The following is a 26,674-nucleotide window of genomic DNA, read 5'->3' on the forward strand; positions in this document are numbered from 1 at the left end:
GTCACTGGACATGGCGGCGCCGGGTCGGTGCTGGACGGCGCACCCAGAGGTGTGGAAGCACGCGCTCGCTGCCAGAGCGAGGTGGCTGCGGCCGGGACGTGCGATAGCTTTGCTAGGAGGCATCATCCAGCGCATACGGCGATCTGGATGGGTCTCTACCCAGATCCGATGTTTTAGTAGCTAGTGGCCCAGCGGCTGCTAGGCCGCGCCTGTTGGGGGTCCAGATCCGCTTGGTGCTATTCATTCGGCAGCTCGTCCGTCCGTCCGCGGCGGCGAGATGGAGGTGTCTGGCCGCGTGCCCGTCCGGTAGCTCTTGCGCGCGCGCCCTTGACTTGGTGAGGCAGGATCTGGCAGGCCCTCCCCAGCCGGATCTGGCGCCCTGGTGGTTGGGGGTCTGGAGGCGGCATGTGACATGGTCGGCATGGCCGCGGCCACAAGCCGTGCGAGAGACGATGTGGGAGATGAATGGCACCCTGCTCGGTGTTGCATCCTCCTGATGGTGGTTCGGAAAGCTCGATGCTCCTGCAGGTGGGAGGGCGAGACGGTGGTGGCTGGATGGAGAGGAATGGCGTCGTTGCATCCTTCGTCGGGAGATGATTGGACCGTAGGCGTTGCATCCTCAAGGAGACGAACGGCGTCCTGCTTGTTTGCATCCTTCCGATGGGAGAGGAATGGCGCCGCTGCGGGGTTGCATCCTCCATCCAGCGGGAGACGCGGATGCAAGGTTGGAAGCATGTTGAGGATGTGCGGTTTGCCGTGGAGGCAAGGGTAGTGGCTTGGTGTGTAGGCTGGTCGGATCCTGGGCTCGAACTGTGTAGGTGAGACGGACGACGAAAGTTGTACTCCGGTTGTGGCCGGAGTCGTCGATGGCGTCGCTCCCTCGTTGGAGGCATCGATGTAGCTGCTCCCACCTTGCTTTTCTTGCCGTGCTCCGAGGGAAACCCTTGATCTAGTTTAGATCGGACGATGGTGGCGCTATCCGGCGTCGCGTTCCCTCTTGGAGGCAACGTCCTGCAGGTGGATCTGATCAGAGGGACCCGTGACTCGTGAGGATGTGTGTCGTTTGCCGAAAGGTGCCGTTTGTATGGTTTTTGGGTCCGATTTTCCTCATAAAATGGACCAACCCTCTCCTGCTCAATGGATTTAGCAATAGTGTTTAAAAAAAAAACTACCCCCCTCCTCAAATGCTTGAAACGGTAAAAAAAAAGTTGGAGGATTTTGATGGAGAGGAGCACCAAGCAGATTTCGAAAAATGGATGGCTCCCCCACCCATTTTCCAACCGCGACACCGACGTGTGGACCTAAAAAAAATCACTGTGACTCCCCTCATCTAAAACGGTGGCAGGTTGCGAACTAACTTGTGGTTGGATGGTTAGAGAGATTCTGGTATTCCTAGCCCACCAGTGTTCAAGTCCTGGTGCTCGCATTTATTCCTGAATTTATTTCAGGATTTCCGGCGATTCGCATTCAGTAGGAGGAGACGTTCCTGTCGACGACGAGGTGGCTTCGTAAATTTCAAGATAATATGTCGGCTCAGTCTTTTCGGAGATGCTCATAAGAATAGGGTGTGCGGGTGTATGTGCGTGTATATGAGCGCTTGAGTCTGTACTGCGTTAAAAAACGATGGCAGGGTGTGGCCCTCCTACAGTCACGACGCGGAGGCACCTGCGGGACCCTGGGATGTGTAACGGGCGATTCAGCGCGACTAAACAGTGCAGGTGCACTGTAATAAAAAGAATTGTTCATCGTTCACTAAAAAAAGAAAGTCGCCAATCGAGATTAGGCCAGGCCCAAGCGAAGCCCGATCCACGGCGGAACTCGGAGACGGACGCGACGGTAGTATTCAATCCAACTCCGATCGGGATCATAGTTCCTAGGGTTTGCCCCCGCCTTTATTAGCCGAGGCAACACGGCGGCCTCCCTAGTCCCTACCCCGATCGATCGAAAGGTAGGTTCTTCTCCACGCCCCCTCCACAAATCCCCACTTTGCGCCGGCGAATCTTCTTGGCGATGGCTGGTAAGCAGGGCCGCAAGAAGGCGAGGAGTCCCCCCGGATGCCCTCAGCTGCGTCCGATCGGCAGCACCGTCTCCGGATCGAAGAAGCCTGCGGCGGCGACGGTTCCTTCGTGCAAGTACCACCTGTCGGAGGCGTCTGTCCAGGCGGTCCTAAACCACAAGAGGGTGCCTTTCGTCCTTGGGGACTACTTCGACGACCTGACCCCCGAGGAGCAGCAACTCACGCTCGAGGTGGCCGCCCAGCACGAGGAGGTCGAGGACAGGTACGCCAAGTACCAGGAAAGAGTCCGCAAGGAGCTGGATGAGAAGGGATTCGTCGCGCTCCCCGATGACGTTGACAAGAGGAGGGCCGCGCTGAACGCGCGCTGAACGCCGCAAGCATCGAGGCTTTCAGAGGAGTCGCCGAGGTCAAGTAGGTTTTCAGGAATTTACATAGAAGAAGAGGATGCATCATAGCGCCGTCTGCCTCTCTTGTTTTATCTATCTATATATCTTTCTGTGTGATATCAATGCACTGGTCTAGATTTCCTAAATCTGTTCGCTGGCACTCTTTCATTTATCAAGCTGGAACTAGTCATTGTGATCTAAGTTGATCTATGTTTCACCTTGCAATAAACTTGTCTATAAATTATTTATGGGCGATGATGTGATGCTTGTTCCTGTTTTGTTCATCTAAACTGAAGTATTCGGGGCCATGGCATGGACATACTGGATTTATCATCTTATACCATGAAGATGAGGGCTAGGCTATCAAATTCATACTCCCTCCGTTCCAAATTACTTATCCATATTTATCTAGACACGAATGTATCTAGACACTAAACAAGTTATAGATACATTCATATCTAGACAAATTCAAGTCAACTACTCCCTCTGTAAACTAATATAAGAGCGTCTAGATCACTATTTTAGTGATCTAAACGCTCTTATATTTAGTTTACAGAGGGAGTAATTTGGAACGGAGGGAGTAGTTTTGAAACAGGTTTTGCTGTCTGCGTGAGTTAATTCCATCAGTAATCAGTTGCCTGATGGGAACCCTGTGTCCCTAATCAATGCTGATCAAAACTCTTATACAACAATCTTGACCATAAGATTGTTGAGGAGTTAACATTTCTGAATCTGTTTACCTTATAAAGTTTACTGTAGAGATTCATCAACCAGTGTCTTGCCTCTTAGATCACAGGATGGCAACTTCAAGCGTTCGGGGCTTCTCCTCTTGAGACTGCGAAAGCAGAGCTGGTTACGTCCATTGGGGAAAATTCCCAGTTACTTCCCTACGGACAAATCAGGCCTTCTAGCACAGCCGTTTTTGTTTTGATTTGTCCACAGATTCCATTAAGTTGCCCGCAATGATGTTGATCAGATGTGCTTGTTGTTTGGTCTAGCAATGCTGGTTATACCATTTGCTAGTCCCGTGTGTTTATTTAGTCTCTTCTTGGGATATGGATTTGAACTTCTATGTCATGAACTTGTTTGGGTGATTTAAACTATGCTATGTCTTGTTTTGATGTTTGAAATATTGTTTCCAAAATGTAACATATGGCAAGCTCCGGCTGCTCGTGCGCGCTGCAGTTTAGCGTGTCTGTTGCAGCGGCTCAGGCGCATTATATTTTGCAGCGGCCACTGGAGCAAGCGCTAACGCTTTTTTAGCGCGTTGTGTGGCTGTTGAAGATGCTCTAATAGCAAACTTGAAAAGAGAGGGCAGATAACTAATGTTGTATACATATGACCCAAAAAAAGGTGCTCAAGAATGTGAGTACATACATCAACGATCTGGTGATAGCACTTTTTTTTTTCCCAAACGTGATAGCACATACTCGAATCGGAGAAAACAACTAACGTGTCATGTCAAGTTAATTAAGAGGAGAAAAAAAACTACACTAGACGTATCCGCTTGCATTGCTGAGCACCGTCGTATCGTTGCCCGGCGCACGGGCGCTCCACCACGCCGCCGCCGGCGCCGATCGCGCGCCGCGCCCTTGCTCCATCTCTGGCAACGGCCGCCATGGTCCTCTTCGCGCGGAGCATCTCCCTGAACGTACCCTCGTCGCCTTGCTGCACCTCAAAGTCGTTCCACCGCTTCCAAAACTCAGGGTAAACCTCGGGATCTGTGAAGGCCGCCGCGTAAACGTGCAGCGCCCGAGCGCGCGCGACTTCCCCGATCCCGATCTCGAGGTCGGCGAACCCGACGCACATCGCCCTCGCGCCCTCGTCGGGCAGCCCGCCGCCGACGATCGCCTGGCGGTACACGTCCCTCGCCTTCAGAAGGCCGTAGAGCTCGGCAGCCCGCGCGACGTACACCTCGTAGACGCCGAGCCTGTCGCCGGCGGGGACGGCGCTCGCGGCCTCCTCGTACACCTTCATGGCGCGGCTCGCGAGGCCGAAGTCCTCCTCGAACCTCGCGTATCTGAGGTACACGGCCTTCTTCCTCTCCGGCGGCGACTGCAGGACGGCCGCCTGGAACAGGTCCCGCACCCTCTCCGGCCTGCACTCCCCGTGCCGCTGGACGGACTTGGTCAGGTACGCCTCCCATATGGCCTCGGTGTGCGGGTGCTTGAAGGACCTGACGCCCCGCTCGTACGCACGGAACGCGTCCTCGAACCGGCCGTGCTGCTCGTGCAGGGACGCGTGGTCCAGCACCAGCAATGGCGTGATGACGCCGAGGTCGTGCATCCTGTCGTAGACGGCGCAGGTGGACTCGAGCGACCCGTGCGTTGTCATCAGGTCCAGGTACACGAGCCACAGCTTGAGACACCGGTGCAGTTTCGCCCGAACGTCCTCGCCGCCGGCAGCAGCGGCGCGAGCCGTGGCCTCGATCGATGGTGGCGTGGTCGCTCGCCGGATGAGGTCGATGGCCCGCTCGGGATCCTGGTGCCTCAGCTCCATATTGGCCCACTCGCAGTAAACCGCGGCGAGGTGCTCCGCCGCCGTGAAGTTCGCCTGCGTGGCTCCGTGGAGGACGTCTCGGGCGCAGTCGACGCTGCCACGGTCCTCGTACATCCTGGCCAGCGCCAGCCAGAGCGTGTGCGGCGGCTTCCCCGTCGCCTTCGCCGGATCGACGGTCTTGATGGCCTCCACGTAGGTCGCGGCGTGCCTCGCGGGATCCATGCGGAAGATCTTGGCCCGCTCGTGCCACGCCTGGACGTCGTGCGGGTTCTGCCTCAGCAGCACGCTGTTGAGCAGCTCCGGCCGGCGTTCCAGCAGCCGCTCCAGCCTCGCCATCGCCAAGTCTGTGCTGTCCCTGTCCGCGAGCCAGCAGTCCTGGATGTTAACGGTGTTCGCTTGCCTGAGCTCGAGCTCCGCGGCGGCCATGGCGTGCTCGAAGTGCAAGTATGCGTCGAACACCATCCGAAAGTCCTTGACGGTGGTCGCCGTGGTTGTGGCCTCCTCGAACACGTCCCTCGCCTTGCCGTGGAGGCCTCTCCGCGCGTAGTGGCTGGCCAGGCATGTCCATAGCACGCCGGCTTCCTCGGGGAACTTGCGGATGCTGCCGCGGAGGATGGCGTCCACCGGCATCCTGGCGACCTCCTCTGGAGGCTGGGCGAGCAGGCCACACAGGTCAAGCAGGAGCTGGCGCTTCGTTGTGCCCTTGACGGACACGAAGCCTTCGTCGTCGATGGCCGCGGCGAGGTGTTGGGCGGCGTCCCGCCATCTGCCGGCAGAGACGAGGAAGGCGATGAACTCCTCGGCGTGGTCGGGGTCGAACTGGAGGTGGCGGCCATGCACGCGGAGAGCGGTCGGGGCCGGGCAGTCAGGGAGGGAAGCGAGGCGGAGGTGGAGTGGCCACACGTGGTGCTGCTGCGTGACGGGCAGCGAGCGCAGAGCGCGGTCGAGCACGCGGCGGGCGCGGGTGAGGAGGCGCTGGTGGAGGAGCGAGGAGGCGTACATGTGCCAGACGCGCGGCATCCGGGACATGCCGGCCGCGAGAGCGCGCTCGAAGGCGACGTTGAGGCCGGCGTGGGCGGCGTGGGTGACGGGCAGCGCGCGCGCGGCGTCGCCGAGCTCCGTGAGGTAGGCGTGCCAGAGCTTGTAGGATCCGGGGAGGGCCCGCAGCGCCCGCTCGTAGATGGCCGCGCGCTTCGCCGGCGGCGCCGCGCGGCGAGCCGACAGGTAGCGCAGCCAGCCGGACAGGCTGAAGGGATCATGCAGGACGTCCTCCTCGTACGCGACGTCGTCCGCCGAGACCTCGATCTCCATGGCCGCCGCCATTACCGACACTTTCTTCTCCTAGGTCGGCTCCTCAGCTCAAGCTGTGAGCGGTCGTGAAGACGTGATGAGCGGGATAGGTACGGCTGCGACCTGCGAGCCCCTCTCCGTATTTCAAAGCTGACACGTCCGAACCCGTCATGAAGTCGGTTCTTCGAGGAGGGCTGCAGTCGGCCATGGCCCACGAGATCGCTGCTGCGCGACCCGGAATCGGTTTGGTTTGTTGGGCCAGATATGCAACGCGGCGTAACGTAACTGTGCCGGGCCCCGCGGCTCCAACCACACGACACGGCCTGTATTCAGCGCATAGTCCCTGATTTTTATCCTTCTTTATTTTTCTTCTGGTCTTTCCTTTCTCTTACATTTTTCTTTTTTCTTTTTTCTTTTTCTGTTTTTCATGGTCTTTTTATTTCCTTTTAAATTTTTGTTTTTAATTTTCTTTTCTTCTGGTTCACGGACGCAACAGAAGAGGAGATCGATGATGGTACAAGCAGTATACGGCCTCTGGTTAGCGTGGAATGAGGCAAGAGACGGACACAGAATAGCCGAGGCAATATCATGCAGTCAGTCTTAGCTTACGTGAAGGAATGGGATGATGTTCATGCACGTGAGGCAAGAGTGAGCAAACCAAGGTCTAGCCGGCTTGGGAGGTACAGGATAATGGATGGATCAAGGCCAACGCGAATGGAGCTTTATCTAAACAGAGGCAAAGGAGGAGGAGGAGGAGTGCTACGTGATCACGAGGGTGCTTTCAAAGCCACTGCTTGCCATTTCTTCGGTTGGTCTTCTGATCCAGAGAAGGTGGAGATTCGGGCATGTACATGAGCTGTTCAGGTTGCCAAGGAAATTAACACACTAAAGCTTCATTTGGAGCTTGATAACCTGGGCATAGTGAATATGCTAAACAACTCAGACAAGAACCCTTGTGAAGTTGGTGTTGTCTTCGCAGCTCATCTTCTCCATCACACCGCTCATAGTGCCACCGTCCACGTTGCACAACATAAACAAGCTCGAGAGAGCCTTTTTTGGGAGGGACACGGACAAAACCACTGGTGCAAAATGCAAGGTAAGTTGGGACGCGGTGTGCCGGCCAAAGAATCTTGGTGGCCTTGGCATACTTAACACGGAGAATTTTGCTCGGGCTCCCCTCTTGCGTTGGTTGTGGTTCGAATGGAAAGACCTAACCAATCTTCGGGTGGACATGGGAAACCCCTGCGACAAGATGGACTCTGCCTTGTTGTATGCCTCCATGTCCATCTTTGTTGAAAATGGAGCAAGGACGCCTTTCTGGGATGCACCATGGGTGCGCGAAGCACTCGATAATGATGCTTCGGTCTCGAGAATAAACACCTCGGCCTCCTTTTCGTTGAATCACTTGCGTTAGTTTGTCACCCTGTGGACAAGCTTCATGGCTTCCATCTTGAAGTAGTTTCCGAGGATGATATTGTGTGGAAGCACACAACTAGCGGGCAATACATGGCCGAGTCGGCATACAAAGCGCAATTCCTTGGCACAATTAAATCCCCTATGGAACAAATTGTATGGAAGGCTTGGGCTTCCTCCAAAGTCAAGTTCTTCGCTTAGTTGGGCGGATAGATTGAAGAAGTCCGGATGGCCAAACTATGGCCTTTGTACACTTTGCAAGTGGGGGCAAGAGTCTCTGGAACACCTTTTCTACAAATGCCGCTTCCATGCGCCTTTGGGGACTAATCAAGGACTCGCTGCAGCTGATGAGCATTGATACTTCCTCATGGCACCTCTCGGACAACATCAAAGATTGGTGGCTGGGCCTTTCCGACACATCTATCCGCAATAGGAATGTGATGGCCTCGCTTAGCATGCTCTTCGACTGGACCATTTGGAACAAGAGAAACGCGCGAGTGTTCCTTCAGAAGAGTGCTCCGCCGACGATCCTCCTCGTCAAAATCAAGAAAGAGCCCAGGCTTTGGGCAACTGCGGGTGCTAGAAAGTTGGGATATCTAATGCTGTGAGAGTAGTTGATCACTTTTATTTGGGATGTTGCGGTTGTAACATAAACATAGTATTCCTCTTATTTAATGAATGAGGCAAATCTTCTGCCTCTTTTCAGAAAGAAAAAAACCTCTCGGCGTTGGGACCAACCATCAAAGAGATCAAGGGATGCATAGGAGTTTCCAGCAGTTTAAAGTGATGTGGGTTAGGCAAAGTGTGAATAGTGGCGCACATAGATTAGTTGAGGTAGGGATGGGGGATGAACTATGTAAAGTTTGGTTTTCTATTCCTCCGGATTGTATTTTGGAGATTGTGTCGGACGAGATTGTCGGTGTCAAAACCGGCGGATCTCGGGTAGGGGCAAAGGCATGAACGGCGGACGGCAAAGACCTTTGCCGTCAGCCACGGACGGCAAAAGGCTCCGGCAAAGTAGGCTACGGTAAACAGCTACTTTGCCGTCTGCTTCCTGGCGGCTGACGGCAAAGGCCCTTTGCCATCTGCCGCGGACGGCAAAGAGAGCGGACGGCAATAATTGCGCTGTCAGTCCGTTAAGTGGCTAACGGCAGGCCTTTGCCGTCCGCCGCTGACGGCAAACTTTCTAGTGCCTTTGCCGTCCGCCGCTGACGGCAATAATTTGTTTGTGTTTTTTTTTTGCATGCACGCGGTCTACGTACGCCATTCACAATTATATAATACGAGGTGGGCATACCCTTCTTTCGTATGACCATTCTGCCCTTCTACATTTTGTTGGGGGGGGGGGTCTACCGAAGCCAAATTACCTAAACAACACACTAAAAAACTACTCGGCGTCGCTATCAACGAGGTCAATCACGCCCGGGCCGTTGCCGCCGTCATCGTCGCTGCTGGACCGGTTCGCGACGTCGTCCCAGTCCACCGGGACGTCGTCCGAATCCTCTTCCTCCTCCGCCGCCATCGCCTCGGCCGCCTGGATTGCGGCCGCAATCTCGGAGGCTTCCTCGGCCTCCCGCGCCACCGCCGCGGCGGCTTCTTCCGATGACCGCGCTAGGGCCGCGAGCAGTCCGGGCGTGTCCTCCGGGTCGCCGTCCTGTCGGAGCGCCGCCACCTCCGGCGGGATCACGGCCTCGGCCGGGGCTGGTGGGGCGGGGCCAGGAGGCGGGGCGCGCTCGCGCCCGCGCAGGCCGGAGGGCCCGGCTTCGCCTGTGATGTCGCCGACGGGGAGCCCACGGGCGGCGCGCTTGAAGGCGCCGATAACGTCGTTGAACCGCTTGCCCTTCCAAAATCGGCGGCGGTTCTTACGGTTCAACCGCCCACCGGGGTGCGCGCTCAGCTCGGCGTTCGTCGCCGGCGGGCCCTGCGTGGGGTAGCCGTCGGCGGAGATCCTCCACGGCCGTGGCACCTTCGCCGGCGGCGGCACGAACAGCCCGAATCGGAAGAGATCTCCCGTCTGCCCTTGTCAGGCTCGAAGGCCAGACGCCGCCCGGTGCCGCGCCGTCGGAGTCCGAGTCGCTGGACGCCATCCCGCGCAGATCGGTGAAGAGAACGCGCGTGTGAAGAGGGAGAGGAGGGATGGACGGGCGGTGTGACCAAACTCGCCGCGCAGGGCGGGTTTTATAGCGCCGGGAATTAATGCGCGGCAGGTGAGGCGCCGTGGCGGGGCGGAGCGGGGCATTAAACTGCGGCAGGGAGGCGCCGGGCCGCGGCAGCGGTGGCGTGCGGCAGGCGCGGGCGGCGCGCGGAAGATCCCATGCAGCCGCGTTGACCGCGGGCGAGTGGATAGACCACGATGGTAGGCGTGTGCGCAGTGGCCGGCCGGGTCGGTTGGACTAATAAATATCTACGGGTGGGCAGGCGGGATGACCAGAAAACTAAACTAAACTAAATCTAAAACTAAACTAAAAGTAATCTAAACTAAAAAACAGAAAAAACAGAAAAAAGGGAGAAGAGGGGTGGGGCTCACCTGCGGCAGGGGTGGGGCGCTCGCCGACGGAGGGGCGGCGGGGTGGCGCTCGCCGACGGAGGGGCGGCGGGGTGGCGCTTGCCGGGCGGAGGGGTGGGGGGGCGACGGGGCGGAGTGGTGGGGGGCGACAGGGCGGCGGGTGGGGGGCGACGGGTGGCGGGGCGACGGGGCGGCGGCGGTGGGGTGGGATGTGGTGGCGGGGCGCGTCGGGGAGGAGAGAGAGGGAGAGAACAGAGAGTAACGGGCGGGGGGGGGGGTACGGGCCGTTAGGTACTCTCCTCTTTGCCGTCCGCCTTTTTGCCTCTTTGCCGTCTGCTAGCAGACGGCAAAGAGGTGGGGCGTTAAGTTTTTTCCAAACGGGCGGGGGGTGGGGGCCACCTCTCTCTTTGCCGTCTGCCAGCGGACGGCAAAGAGCTCGCAGATGGCAAAGAGCTTCTTTGCCGTCTGCCATTTCTTTGCCGTCTGCTTTTAGGCAACTGATGGCAAAGAGCTTCTTTGCCGTCAGCTAGCAGACGGCAAAGAGCTGGCAGATGGCAAATTAGCTGATTCCAGTAGTGGGGGTCCCGAACTGTGCGTTTAGGATCGATGGTAACAGGAGACGGGGGACACAATGTTTACCCAGGTTCGGGCCCTCTCTATGGAGGTAATACCCTACTTCCTGCTTGATTGATCTTGATGAATATGAGTATTACAAGAGTTGATCTACCACAAGATCGTAATGGCTAAAACCCTAGAAGTCTAGCCTGTATGACTATGGTTATGAGTATCCGCCGATCCGGACTAAGCTCTCCAGTTTATATAGACACCAGAGGGATCTAGGGTTACATAAGGTCGGTTATAGAGAAAGGAAATCTTCATATTTGATCGCCAAGCACTACATAAAAAAAGACACATCCGTGACATTTTAGGCCGAACAAAAATCTTTTCTGTCATACTTATGACACTTCTATGACGATAATTGTGACAAAACACGGTATCATCATAGATGTGGTGGGGTCCTACTTCTATGACAAAAAATCATGACAGAAAATGGGCTTTTCTTCTTGGGCAGGCCGGAGACGCAGTTGCATGACATTCTTTGGGCCGTCCATGACGGAAAAAACCGTGGTAGAAGCGAGGGTGCGGAAAATATCGGGGAGTCCCCGGTTACGGTGGGTGGTCGGGGGCCGAGCGATTCACGTTTCTCTCGTACATACGCGCGTGTGTGCGAGGCGTTGGGCTCTAACTGAACCCGAGCGATTGCACTGCAGGCTACGTGTTACTGAACCTGAGCGATCGATCGATGGCTGTTAACTGAACCTGATCAAGCGATTCCTTCGCTACTGCTGCTAACTGAAGCCGATCGATGCTGCCTCTGGATGAACAGTGAGCGTTGCGGGGGGGGGGGGGGGTGGATGAACAGTTCCCGGTGGGGGTGGATGAACAGGACCCCGTGGCGTTGCCTCTGGATGAACAGTGAGCGTTGCTGGGGGTTTGGATGAACAGTTCCCGGTCGGGGTGGATGAACAGGACCCCGATCGTTCGAGCCGGTTGGGGCTGGATGAACAGGACCCCGTGGAGGACAGGATGAACAGGACCACCACGTGGAGGGCAGGATGAACAGTAGATGGTGGAGGGCAGGATGAACAGTAGCCCGTGGAGGGGTGGTTGAACAGGAGCCCGTGGAGGGGCTGGTTGAACAGTAGCCAGTGGAGTAGCGCGCGGTGGAGGCTGGATGAACAGGAGCCCGTGGATGAACAGTCGCAGGTGGAGGCTGGAGGAGGTCGACGGTGGATGAACAGTAGCCCATGGAGGCTGGAGGGGGTCGACGGTGGAGATGAACAGTATCCCGTGGAGTCCCGTTTTGCGGTACGCCACACCCCTCCTGATGAACAGGACCCCCGTTTCGACCATAGCGCTCCAACACAAGTCCGTTTCCTCCGTTTTGCGGTACACCACACCCCTCCCGATCAACAGGACCCCCGTTTCGACCGTAGGAGGTCCGTTTCCTTCGTTTTGCGGTACGCCAGACCCCTCCCGATGAACAGGATCCCGTTTCGAACGTGGCCGGTCGAACACAAGGCCGTTTCCTCTGTTCTGCGGTACGCCAGGCCTCGTTTCCATCGGCTGTTCCGTCTAAGCCCTCTCGATGAACACGACGACGCATTCCGTTCCGACCCAGCCGGTTGGCTCCCCATGAACACGACGACGACGCTGTTTCTCCGTTCCGACCCAGCAATGTACACGAGCCCTGGCCGTACGTACGCGCGAGTAGGCGTTCGAGACCCCGCTCGTATGTACGTATGTGGCCGTATTTACTTTCTTGCACCCTGGCCGCTGTACGTACGTGTACATGCTACGTGCGCGCCTCTACTATGACACGTGCGCGCCTCTACATCGACCAGTATGTATGTACACGTTCGCGACCAGAATGACAACGGTACGTACGCTTCGACCAGGTGGGTCCCGACTGTCAGGCTCTTCCTTGCCTGCGAAGATGTAGCTGGTGGGTCCCAGCAGTCGGGGGGCGATTTGTTTTTCTTTGTTTTTTGCCCGGACGCACTTCCTTGCGTGCGAAGATGTACCTGGTGGGTCCCAGCAGTCAGGGAGAAACTTTTTTTCGCGAAATACGGTGGCCCGTCCGGTGGGTCCCCGCTGTCAGGTGGAGGAATAATTATTTTTCGCGTAATAAGGAGGCACTTCCTTGCTGCGGTCGTGGACCCAGCTGTCAGCCTCTCCACGACAGTACTCTTCCGATGGAAGTCGTTCCTTGACCACGTTGACCACGCCGCGCCGAGAGCACCAAGGCGGTGGACGACGGCGAGGCCTAGGAAGGGGACGACGCGGAGCCGGGGAAGGCGCGGCAGTGGAAGCCCGCGCGGAGAGGAGTATGAGGGTTCACTGGTTCGGCTGCGGTGTGAGGCTGCCGTCGCCGCAGGGCCTGGCCAGCGGTGGGAATAGTAGGGGGCGGTGAGGCCTCCGCGGCAGCACAGCCGGCCACGGGAGGCAGGAGCATGCGGCACGACCGGCGCTGCTTTGGGCGGCTGGAGCAACAAGACCAGAGGTTGAAGAAGCACTACGGCCGTTGGATGGACATCGTACGGTCACTGGAGCTAGAATCGTTCATATTGACTAAGTTGAGAAAGCACTCCGTCCCCGTCAACTTAGTAGGCCCACAAGTCAGCCTCCCACCAAGGTGGTCCCAACCAGCAGGGGGAGTATTCATTTTTTTGCGTAATAAGGAGGCACTTCCGGTGGGTCCGAGCTGACAGCGGGGGGAACGTTTTTTTCGCGCAATACGGTGGCCCGTCCGGTGGGTCCCAGCAGTCAGGGGGCAAACATTTTTTCATGAAATACGGTGGCCCGTCCGGTGGGTCCCTGCTGTCAGGTGGAGGAATCATTATTTTCCGCGTAATAAGGAGGCACTTCCTTGCTGCCGTCGTGGACCCAACTGTCAGCCTCTCCACGTACAGTCCACGTCTGATGGAAGCCGTTCCTTGACCACGTTGACCACGCCGTGCCGAGAGCACCAGGGCGGTGGACGACGGCGAGGCCTAGGAAGGGGACGACGCGGAGCTGGGGAAGACGTGCCAGTGGAAGCCCGCGCGGAGAGGAGTACGAGGGTTCACTGGTTCGGCTGCGGTGTGAGGCTGCCGTCGCCGCGGAATAACAGGGGGTGTGGGAGAGTAGAGGGATGGCCTGGCCAGCGGTGGGAGTAGTAGGGGGCGGTGAGGCCTCCGCGGCATCACAACCGGCATCACAAAGCCCTTGGTACGCGTCAACTTAGTAGGCCCATAGGTCAGCTTCCGAAACGGTGCGCCCCAGATGTTAGGGGGAGGAATCATTTTTTGGGCGGGTGAAGCTAGAATATCCGAGATTGAAGAAGAAGCATGGCATCCGTTGGATGGACATCCAACGGCCACTGCTGCTAGAACCGTGTGTTGACTATAATAAATTGACAAAGCCTTGCATACGCGCCAATTTCTTTTTTTTAGGGGACGTGTCAACTTAGTAGGCCCACAAGTGTGTGGGAGAGAACTTATAGCCCATTTGCGATTTGTAAGAATGTACAGCCCATTTTTGAATTCTAATGGAATTTACTACAGCCCATTTAGAATTTGTCAAAAGTACAGCCCATTTTCAACGATTAATAATTTCAACCAACCATTCAAGACAGAATTCAATAAAAATTTCCCACATTTTGATGGGATCCGAAATATTTTTATCCCGAAATTTCTAGTCAGATTAAATATAAGTTTGTATTACGTAAAAATCTAACGAAGCATTGCGCGCGCAACAATTAAAAATTAAGATTTTCAAAATCCATAAGTAATATTTTATAAACTAATTCTGTGCTTGGTGCATTTTTTATAGTTACTGCCCAGTTTTTATAATTACATCCCATTTATTATTTTTAAAGCCCATTTTCCTGTTAAGCCTAATGCATCCCTCTTAGGAAAGATTTGCAGCCCAGCGGGGCGGAGAATAACAAGTTGACCTTGCCTGGGTATTCCTCAAAGAAACGTATAGCTGGGCTAGCCATTTTCATCTTGAAAAAAATTAATATCTGGGTTGGATATCTGTCCTGGGCTAGACGGGCCACAACCCGCCCAGTTAATACACTGCTCTCCTCTGAACAACAACGAAAACACCGCCAAGAAAAACTCTGTAGTGCTCACGCCTCAAAAACACAAATACTGCTCGAGCTGCTTGGTCCCAGCTGTTGGCCGCACCTTGTGCAATTCTCTCGTTTATATTGACTACATAGGTTGACAATGGTGTGGGACCGTGATGTCAGGAAACCAGGAGGAAGCAAAAAAAATATAGTTGTACATAATAAGGAGGCACTTGCGTACGTACGGCTATGGCCCTAGCGGGTCCCTACTGTCATCCAGTAAAAATAAAGTCATCTCCTGAATCCTCATGTTCACTGACCATGCTAACAATGCTCGGCGCCACGGCGAGCGCAACAACTCGAAGGACGGCGGAGAGGTCCTCGTGGGCCCTACGGATGGTCTGATACAGCGCCCGCTGCTCATTCAGGAAGCCAGGATCATCGGACACCTACGAGCACCTTCGAGAGACTGAGACGGCATGAAACGGTAAGGCCGCGCTTGGGAGCTCTGGTTTATTTCACACCTGTATTAAGATAGAACTGTAATTTACTCGTCATCGAAAACAACGCGTAAAATACAGGCGTAATGAAACTGAGGGCCCGAGGTCTGTAAGTAAAACCAGCGGGTTACGCTTGTAATTTGAGAGACCGATGTATATTTTACTAGTCGAAATCGACCAACCAAGCGCTTTGCCCGAGACCATCTGCTTTTATTTACAAGCGTCAGTTTTACAAGGGGTTTTGGTTGGGAAACGACGATCCAATCACGGCCTAAGATGGTGAGTTGGTCGGAAGATCATATGGTTTCACGTCTAACCTACCCGACTTGTCATATAGGCTATGAATGAAACATAAGACGATGAACTTCTTAAGCACGGAAACAACAGAAGAGGATGATCTTCCTAACAAGCAAATCACTAGCATTAGATCGACATGCAAAACAATACGAAGCATTATTCTCAGGAGGCACGGTGAACAGCTCGTGATGCCGCATGCCACAACATTCCAAGCTCAACTTTGCAATCAAACACAAGGCCTGGCATTACATAGACAATATTCAGAACAAACTCTTAAAATATCTTGCATAAGTCAACATTCATGTGACTATGCATCTCAGCAGAGTAAATATTTACTTCTGAACTGAAGACAGGAATAGGACAAAACGATCGACGTTGCTCACAGCAAAGGGCGTCCCACTCAAAATTATCAAATGCATGTCTTCTGGCTAACATCAATGAGCAAAAATTGACAAGGTTTTCCAATTCCAATATATTAAACTAATGTCAACTTTGACAAGCTTTTCCCATTCAAAATATGTAATGCCTATGATTGTGGGACAGGCAGGGTTTGTCATCAGTTTGTCATCTGATAGTCCGGTGGCTCAAGGTGACGATGAATGATTAGAGAACCATTCAATGTATTGTGCATGATGTGAAGTATTATGGAGGACACGAACCATCTGACATTTTGTGCAGTTCCACTAAAATCAAGTTGAGCATCCCTGTGGATTTCGTATTTATATGCTGCCAGAAAACAGACACATCAGCACACACATGAATATTGGCCCCAGTGTCAACCCACCAATCGGTGGACTAACAAACTGAAAGTACGGTAAACAGATTACCATACCCAGATGCCCCATCATTGTTGCTTAGAGTGACATTGACAGACTTGGAGTCCTGTCCTGGCTTCTTGGTACTTGTTTGGGCACTTGTTTGCCCAGTGTTCCTCCGAACCACAAGTAAAGCAGCCATCTCTCTTTTTGTCTTTCTTCTTACCCTTCTTAATGGCCGACGCTGGCAGCACCATTCAAACATATAGTCCGGTGGCTCAAGGTGACGACGAATGATTAGAGAACCATTCGATGTATTGTGCATGATGAAGTATTATGGAGGACACAAACCATCTGGACATTTTGTGCAGTTCCACTAAAATCAAGCTGAGCATCCCTGTGGATATCGTATTTATACGCTACAAGAAAACAAAGACACAGCAGCACACACATGAATATTGGCCCCAGTGTCAACCCACCAATCGGTGGACTAACAAACTGAAAGTACAGTAAACAGATTACCATACCCAGATGCCCCATCATTGTTGCTTAGAATGACATTGACATATTTGGAGTCCTGTCCTGGCTTCCTGTACTTGTTTGGGCACTTTTTGCCCAGTGCACTCCACGCGTTGTATAGTTTCATATGCTCTGTGCAGACTAGTCATGTCACCATCGTCTACTAATACTCTATAAAGCTTCTCGATCATTCCTTGTGTAATGTAGTTCAAACAGTGACTGCTTCTTTCTGCAAAGTGGTAAGACCAACTGGACCCACTAATGCAGCAGTTTGCCTTAGACACATTGGCTCTTTTTGTGCAGTTCAACTAAAATCAAAGTCGGAATAAAACCGAGCTTTAATTTTGATATCCCTGTAAGCAACAAAAGGTATAAGGGAAACAATTACTGAGAAATAACGGTTGATGACTTGTACTCCCAGAAGAAAAACATCTACTGATCTACCTTATCTTAATGGGAAACAAAGCAAGAGAGTAGCAATTTTCAATCAGTGTGATTCATTCATAGTAACTGAGACATTATCTTAACAATGCCTTGTTTCAACATGTATAAAGAATGACAAAGCATAAAAGTATCATTCCTAAAACAATGCGACTGATTCATTTTAACAGAGACGTTATCTTAACAATACCTTGGTTAAACATGTAGAAAGAACTACAAAGCAGGATAGTACCATTTGTAAAACACCGTAACTGATATATAATAACAGAGACATTATCTGAACAATACATTTCTTAAACATGCACTCCGGCCGATCCCTAACAGAAATGGTACTCCCGCCGATCCCTAACAAGTGTTGCAGTTTTGAACTAAGATTCAGTAGTTAATTCTGAGGAAAGTCGGTACTGACCTTTTAGGACCAAGATTTGAAACAACTCGTGAGGAAGACCCGAAAGAGATCTCAACACATATATGGAAATCCGGTCTCCATTTGTGCAGTTCCACCCAAATTAAGCGAAGCAAATTGTCGCAATAGCAACAAGTTGAATAGATATCCCTGTTTTAACAGAGGCAAAAAAGGAATCAATTACTGGCCAATAAAGGAGGATGAAACATGCGGCCACAAAAATGGTAATCCCGCTAATCCCTAACAAGTGTTGCAGTTTTGAAATAAGATTCAGTAGTTAATTCTGAGAGTGGCATTGCTTAATTTTACCAGCGGCATTAGATTAACAAAAAGCATAAACAGTTCCAGGGGAGAGTGGGCGCAACAACAACATGGGCTTCCATCTACTTATAAAGGGGGTGATGCAGAGTTTGTTGTAACAAAGCAACAAGCATAATGTCTGGGTTGGTCCCATTTTTGTGCACTACTTAATGGGAAAAGACAGCAATACAATAGCTTCAATTCAACATTTATTTAAAACTGTACCAATACAAGTAGCAGATCATCTCAAAACACACTGCATGATCATGTGGATGAAGGCAAGTACCAACCTGTCATGACGCACACAAGATCACGTACGAATCTGCCAACACGAATAGGAAATCCAATCTTGTTTTGTGCAGTTACTCTGAAATCAAGTAAAGTCGCCGGTGAGACATTTAAGTTTGCTATAGCAACAAGTTGAATAGATATCCCTGATTTAACAGAGGCAAAAAAGGAAACAATTACTGCCAATAAAGGAGGATGAAACATGCGGCCACAAAAAGAAGCATCTACCTTATCTTGACGGAAAACAAAGTATAGGACAGTAGCATTTCTAAAACGGTTGCATTGATTCATATTAACAGAGAAATTCTCTTAAAATAGTTCAGTAGTTAATTCTGAGAGTGGCATTGCTTAAAATACAATAGCTTCAATTCCACATTTATTTAAAACAGTACCAATACAAGTAGCACAACATCTCAAAACACACTGCACGATCATGTGGATGGGACATGGGACATGCCAGCACCATGTGCGTCCACACGTATAAATGGGTGATGCAGAGTATGTATCCAAGCAGCATATCTGCGTTGGTCCCATATTTGTTCTCTTTGAAACTTTTTCCGATGTGAGGGCAGCAAATCTAGTCCTGCACAAACTACCCGACCCCCCAGTTTCTTTCCCTTTTCAACAAAGAGTTGGGTTCCTTACAGATGTGTGTACTAGGTTACCCCCCTTTTCCCTTTTCGACCAACAAAGCTGCTGGATAGCTAGTCTATACTACTTTCCCTCCCTCCTTTCCTCATTGAACCACGTCCTAGATTCATGCTCCACCCCACCGCACCCTTCTTTCCTCTTTGAACCAAGACCTAGATTCGACTACAAAATCGAAAAAGATTAGCATGCAGCTAGACCAATGACGGTTTCAAAGAAACTTATACGGTTATACCTTAGGGTCGTCGGGATGTGGCAAGGCGTGCGGCGGGAGGTCGGATCTGCTCACACTATGTACGGCAGCGAGGAAGAAGGGGTCGGTGGCCCTCCCGCACAGGCCCTGGGTGAAAGAGAAAAGCGCAGCCGACAGTGGATTGCCTCCCTCGCCAAAGGCGATAGAGTGAACGTTGCACCTCCTCCCCTTCTCGGTGCGACGAGATCCGGACGCCTCCTTCGCCAGCTGTCTGTGAGGGGGTGAGAGAGACAGAGGCCACAACGCAGTCTTGTTTAGATGCGGTGAAGAGGGTGAGAGACAGTGAATATAGCAAACCCTAGCAAAGGAACGTTGAGCCTCCAGCGTGTATATATATATATATGTAGTGCGGCGAGAGTGTGGAGAGTGCAAACCGTAGCGAACAAGCGCTGAGGCTCCAGCTTATATATATACTGTATTACGGACTGAGCTCCGGTGCCTTAACTGCACCTGCTTTTGGCTGTATGACAGGTGGGCCAGCCACATTTTGGGCCCACCTATCATAAACCCAAAGGCAGGTGCACTAAAGTCAATGAAGTTGCGTCCATATAGTACTCGTGTATACGACTAATATATAGTGGAGTGGTTTTCTTATTCTCTCCATAACAATCGTTTTAAATTGTGTAAGTACGAAACAAAACTCTTTATTTAACGTACCAGTGAAGAAAACTACTACTACTTCCGATGAACTAACGATCCACGCGTCCTGGTCGCACTTCCTGTCCTTCACGTGTGGTACACTACCCTCCCTTAAGTGAACAACCACACATGCGCCAAATTATCGGAAACGTGTGAGAGTGTGTACAAATAAAGAATTTTAATTTCAATTATCGGAAAGGTTTGAGAGTATGTACAGTTTACCCTCTCTAATAATTATGGTTTGTTGTGTTCGGCCTAAATTTGGTCAAACTTTACAAAGTTTGACTTCAGTCAAATCTAATATGCGGAGTAAATAAAAATGGAGGGCTACTACGTCCATCCAGGTTTTTAGTCCACACCATTTTTTAATCAAAGTTAATAGCTGGACAAAGAAAATTACAGGGGAGCTGGAGACAAAGTTGTGAGAAGGCTTAGAAATCAATACAAAACTTATGCTCTTAGTACCAACGTCGATCCTTATTCGAGGAAACATTTGGTTCATAGCCAATTGTGTGATAAAATTGCACCAACGTGAAAGACGACTGCGTCTCCAACGCAACCAAGGTGAACTGACGAAGGATATCATCTTTGTGGGTAACAAGCAAAGAGCACTGATGGAAGACAGCTTGTTTTTCATTGAAAATCGATTAGCTTCACCAGCCGACGCAACCATGAGGCGCAACCATGAGCATCGATAGGTCATCGTGGTGATGCATCATCCATTTGGCATCAAGTTTGGGTGAGGCACTTATGAAGTTTGACAAATCCTCACTATGGTCTGTTTCTTCTCAGTAGTCAAGCTCGAGGAAGGAAGAACCACGTGGCAGAGGACAGTGAGGTGGAACAACAATGGCCATCCAATTTTGTGCAGTTCCACTAAAATTGAGGAAGACATGCCCGGGTATGGAGATACGCATTGCTGTTTCCAAAAATATAAAAAAGGGATATAGTGTTGTTACTTTGTTTTACAAGATTAACAACGACATCTCAATTGTCAATAAGAATTATGAAAAGTACACCAACAAATAGAAGCATCATGATTATCTTGATGGGAACTAAACTAGGATACCCGAGAAAAAAAGCGTTTCTTCATTTAACCAGTGATAGTATTAGATTAGCAGCAGCAATAGGAGCATATGGACAATGACCGCACAACCACCATGTACTTTTTGTCGAAACAAAATGTATACCTCCACCGAGGCATAAATCAGGACAACTTTTCGAGTGGCATTTCCTCTATAATAGTAGGTGATGTTGGACCAGCCGACGAACCCTAGCTACTATACATGGGGAGCTGGGGAGTAGTCGCATAGAAGAAAACCCGCATGCAGCGACCTGGGGAGCTAGACCAATACAAGAAGTTATACCTCAGGTGGGCGAGATGTCGCTTAGGCGGGCGGGCGAGATCTGCCCACACAACGACAACGAACAAGGGCGCAGAGGACCTTCGTCCGCGCCAACGCCGACTCCGAGAGGACGGTGCACATCGGCTTCCTCCATCGCCAACGGCGACAATGTCAACGCTGCACCTCCTCACCTCTCGCAGCGGACGGGATTCGGCCGGATCTGTGACCACCGGTGAGGAGAGAGATAGTGTGGACACTGTCATCTTGTTTTGATATGGAGAGGGTGAGAGAGCGAGATGCGAGAAACTCTATCAAACAAGAGGCTATAATGGAGTAAAACAATCTCTCCGTAGCAGTGGTTTTAAATAGAATAGGCGCGTTCCCGGAAAAAAGAAACGAAAACTGGCGGACAATTTTTTAACGTACCAAGAAAGAAAACTCGATCAAAAACACGCCCCCGCTTCCACGTCGCGAGAGCGTCGCGCACACACACATAGACATAGACATGCATATCCGTGTTTACGTAAAATTCCATTTCCATCTCCATCTCCAATCATACTTGTCCAACTTGCACATTATTTACGTTGTTAATTATATACGCGGCAATATTAATGTACAACATCTCTTGTTTGCGGGCGTCCGGACCGCTGCCATGGCCGCTCCTGACCAACCCGAACCCTCTTCATCACCCGCGCGTGCTTCCCGCCCGAAACGGTCAGTGCCGCATTCATGCCCGGCCAGAGCGGACGCGACCTCTCACTGGCGCCGGCATTGAAGCGGCGCGCCGGCCGAGAGAGCGTCGCCCGCGCTGCTTCCTGGTGCACGCGACTGCTCCGCGTTCAAAGGCCGCAATAGACGGCCACAACATGCATGTAAAAAGTTCTTGGGAGTCCGTGCTACAGCTAGCTATCCTCCCCAACTCGTCAATCTCTTCCAGTAGTACTAGTACTCCATGGCGCGATCCATCGACAAGCAGGCGGGGAAGTTATCGTATACTCGGTTTGCGATGAGTGGCATGCCGAGCGACCGTGTGAGGTCGAGCCGTGGAGGAGGGTGAGACACGAATGCGACAGACGTGATTTAAATGTTGGTTTTGCTCGATGGCGCGATCCAACGAAACGAAACGTTGGTTTCTCTCCGTTTCCATTTTTTCTCCGGAAAAACGGAAACTTTCCACTCCATTTTCATTCCTACTCCAAGGTTGCCCCGTTACAACTTTCCATCAAATACAAAGGAAAACTAACACGCATGCTGATGCATCTCAATGATTCATAGATCATAGCCAATATTTACTTCACAACTAAAGACAAAAGTTATGAGAGCGTGTACGAAAGAAAAACTACTGATGGGGTCACTACGACTCAAACACTAAACCCTAAACAGGATTTAATTTCCTGGCCAGGTAGAACCTGTCGAAGGAAAGACGGATGGCACCCTCGGATCATGCGATGCTTTTGTGCAGTTCCAGTAAAATCGAGCTGAGCATCCCTGATGCCAAAGATATTGAAGAAGTGTGATTAGAATAATAGTACTGGCACTAGTTCATGAGACATAAATCATCACAAGTAGAAGCCGGTAGAAGTAGAGAAAGATCGACATGGAGATGGAGCTACGTGGGGAGCTGCGGCAGTGGAGCAAGCCGGCTCCAAAAGGAAGATGGACTACCTGGGACGTCGGGCTGTAGCTAGAAGGGCGGTTGGGACGCGGCATCGGCCCATACCGCGGTGACCCCCGATTGGGACGCACCGACTGTGGATTTTCTCCCTCGCCGATGTCGACCGCGTCTACGCAGAACATTGTTCCCTTCCCCCAGCTGCGGGATCAGGCCGGATATGTGACCAGCGGTGTGGCCACCGTCGTTCGGTGCTTGTGAAGAGAGCAACCCAAGCAAGTAGGCTTGTAGCTTAGGCTCCTGCTAGTGTATATATAGTGGTTTTCTTTTTCTCTCCATATCAACCATTTTATATTGTGTACGTGTCATTGAAGAGTGAAATGATGGTTGCTTCTTCCGACTAACTTATTGTGTGATTTGACTGCTCCTTTAGTGGCCCCTACACGTACCCCCTACGTGTATGCAACAGTCACACGTACACATGGACGCAAAAACACACGCGGCGCCCTAATGCATGCATGTCCGAGCACACGACGGAACACACACGGTCACGCTCAAGTGCTCAACCTACACGTGCATGCACACACATACTCAGCGAGGGTGAGCTAGTGACCGTATAAACACCGAAAAATGTATATATTGAGCGCAATGAGCGTATTATGAAGTCCACTGACCGTATTTTTACTAATAAACAGTGACAGACAGTGTATTTATCTCATTTGAAATTAAGCCATATTAACCAGAGAGGAGGCAGTATGGACTAGCATTACTTTGTTGTGTCCCGTCAACTTGCCGAACAAGGAGAAGCTTGCAGGACGGGAGAAGCTTGCGCGCGGTGGCTCGTAGGACAAGGAGAAACTTTTGATTAATGCAAGCTGTCCTTCGCTCAGGCGGTGGACGTGCAACAGTTAATTCGGTGTCAGATTGCCAGAAGCATACGCTATACTAGTACTATTATTGTTGCACTTCCCGAAGAGGCGAACAGCCAAGCGCAAAGTTTACTAGTACTACTACTATAGTCTATAGAGGTACTATACTAGTACTAGGAACCGGATGGAGGAGCGCCTGCACTCTTATTATATTTTTAAAATGTGATAAAGCAATCTTCAACACATTTGGTTCTCTTCGAGGGTTCTTGCATGTGATAATGGAAGTTGATTGCATGGAACACTCGCCACAATTCTCGCTTAATTCTGGCTCATATCCTGTTACAAATAGGAGCGCTCGGTAATATTTCCTCTCTTTTTTGTTATTCAGCATGTAAACAGGTCAGCAAACCTTGTGGCGCATCTTTGTGCGAACTGTGCTTGCTGCACTTTGAATGTGGCCGAGAGCTGGCTTGATGAAACACCTCGCTTCCTACTTCTTTTTTTGCGGGGTACCTCGCTTCCTAGTGACCAGTGTCTTGGCTGATCGTCCTAAGAATGCTTATATATGAATAAAGCTCTCTCATTTACCCGCAAAAAAGATTAAGCCATATTAACCGGAAAGGAGGGAGTATGGACTAGCACTACTTGTTGGTGTGTCCCGTCAACTCGCAGAACGAGGAGAAGCTTGCAGGACAAGGTGAAGCTCGCTTACGCCTTTTGACTAATGCAACATACCTCGCCCAGGCGGTGGACATTCATCAGTTCATTCGGTATCAGATTGCCAGAGGCATACACTGTAGTACCGAACATGCGGAGTATCATCATTGTTCGACTTCACGAAGAGGCGAAGAGCCAAGCACAAGGTTTAGTAGTACGAGTAGTACTACTACTAGAACCGCATGGTGGAGCCTCTGTACTCTTATTTTCTTAATCTTTGATAAAGTACACATTTATTCCGGAGAAGGGCGGAAAACGGCAGCCCAACATGTAATGATGATATCGATCAACCATGCTCGAATATATCTTGGCCTCCGTGCGAGCCCGTCTGTGTGTTCTCGCTCCTCGTCTCTCTCAAGGAACGACGGGTTGGCCATTTTGCCGTCAATTGAGATCGGTTTGCTCACACTCCGGTCCCACATGTCAGTGATATGCCAAGACGAGGTGCTTTGACCGACTGGCCATATGCGTACTTGGTTTTGCACCTTCATGCTACTCCTCCCTCCGTCACAGTTTACAGGGCGTGCTTCATTATGATGCATTTCTCTCAATGCATTTCCACCACCAGAGAGACTTTAGACGTGTTTGGTTTAATGCTCAATTAATTAGGGCGTGGTAACCGCAATTTTCTCTCGATGTAGTACTACGGAGTGGAGTAAGTGCATGCATGTGTCTACCCGGGGTGGAAGCACTGCATGCATGTGTGTACGCATTATTTCCTCTAGTAATAGACGCCGTGCTATAACTACCAATGCTATTTTTCAGGCCGATCGCTAGTCGCCTTGGTCCCAGAGATTTTCTCTTTTGCTGAAGCGCACTCTATAAACAGTGACGGATGGAGTAGTATGAGCGGATTCAAAGAAGAGCGTATTGATGGTTGCTTCTTCCGAGCAACTTACAGTGGGAAAGGTGGGGCTTATGATTTGACTGCTCATTACTCACTATTAATGCGGCACAACGACCGGTCTGAGTCTCCCATGCGGCTGTGCACTACCCCTCGGTTCTTAAATATACTCCGGAGCCCTCGGTTCTTAAATATACTCTGGAGTATTTGTCTTTCTAGAGATTTCAACGAGTGACTACTCAAATATTTATATTTTTAGAGATTCAAATGGACTACTACATACGGATGTATATAGACATATTTTAGAGTGCAGATTCACTCATTTTGCTCCGTATGTAGTCACTTGTTGAAGTCTCTAGAAAGACAAATATTTAGGAATGGAGGGAGTACACATACGAAGCAAAATGAGTGAATCTACACTCTAAAATATGCCCATTTGAAATTTGTAAAAAGACAAATATTTAGGAATGAAGGAGTATAATTTTGTGCATGGCACATGGACCCGGATGCCGAAGAGGCTTCTGGCAATGCTATCAAGCTTCCAGCATTTGTTTACATAATTGACGTACTATGCAAATAATTTTCCAGCGACATGAAATTGTACAATGGTGTGAGCTTTCAGCTTTTGTTTCGTGTGTCTTGCCATCGATGCTCTTTCGGAAACAATAAAAAACTAATTTCCTTGCTAATTAGAGCTAATATTTACATCACAACTGAAGATAAAGTTGTGAGAAGGTGTTAAACTAAAATTGATCCATGCTTTCATTGGCAGCAACGTCACCCAGCTCTGTCTAAATCAACAAGGCATGTTGGGAAAAAAGTAGCTGTCTGGAGCATGCAACATTCCGATCATTTTGTGCAGTTCCACTAAAATAGAGCTGAGCGTCCCTGTTCCAAAGATATTAAGTGTGATTACGATAATAGAGGACTGCTGATGAAACAATAAACACACAAATAGAAGCCGGTCACCTTTGTAGTCTCTCTTAAGACTAACTAGTTGGAGAAGATTAGGCTCGGAGTTGGATGAGGAGGATAGAGCAAAACCAATCTCCCTTTGTGCAGTCGCAATGAAATGTAGAGACGTTGCCCGTGTGACATTTTGGCAGAACTGCACAAAACACTCTTAAGAAAAAAGTGATTTGTGCAGTTCACCAAAAGGTCGCAATAGCAACGAGGTGAAATGGATAGCCCTGTTTGCAAAAAAGAGGTAGAAAGGAAACAATTACTGGACAATAACAGTTGATGACACATGTGACGACAAAAAATAAGCATATTCCTTGTCCTAAGGGAAGATAACAACACGGTTGTGTTTGTCTAAAATGGTGTGAGGACGAGATTGCAATATGGAAAGTATGCCGGATGAGCTACGTTTCGGGCAAAGAACTATGGAAGATCCACATGCAGCGACGTGGGAAGACGGGCAGTGGAGCAAGGCCGGAGGGGATACCTGGAGGTCGTCGGGATGTAACTAGGTGAGCGTTGGCGGGCGGAATCTGCCCATACTGCAGCAGCGA

The 26,674-nt window shown here is 51.0% G+C and overlaps 1 protein-coding gene across 1 annotated transcript; it reads right to left on the minus strand.

Annotated features, from left to right (window-relative positions):
* Positions 1 to 3,891: 3,891 nt before the first annotated feature.
* LOC109759818 (uncharacterized) lies at positions 3,892 to 6,213 on the minus strand. The gene has a single exon (XM_040395744.2). The coding sequence runs from the start codon at positions 6,211 to 6,213 to the stop codon at positions 3,892 to 3,894; it is 2,322 nt and encodes a 773-aa protein (XP_040251678.2).
* Between the last annotated feature and the right edge of the window lie 20,461 nt (positions 6,214 to 26,674).

This window comes from Aegilops tauschii, chromosome 7, assembly GCF_002575655.3.
Source record: "Aegilops tauschii subsp. strangulata cultivar AL8/78 chromosome 7, Aet v6.0, whole genome shotgun sequence".
NCBI lineage: Eukaryota > Viridiplantae > Streptophyta > Magnoliopsida > Poales > Poaceae > Aegilops > Aegilops tauschii.

What these genes read in the sequence shown, in the direction of transcription:
- LOC109759818 (XM_040395744.2), bottom strand. Translation starts at nt 6,213, where the DNA reads ATGGAGATCGAGGTCTCGGCGGACGACGTCGCGTACGAGGAGGACGTC.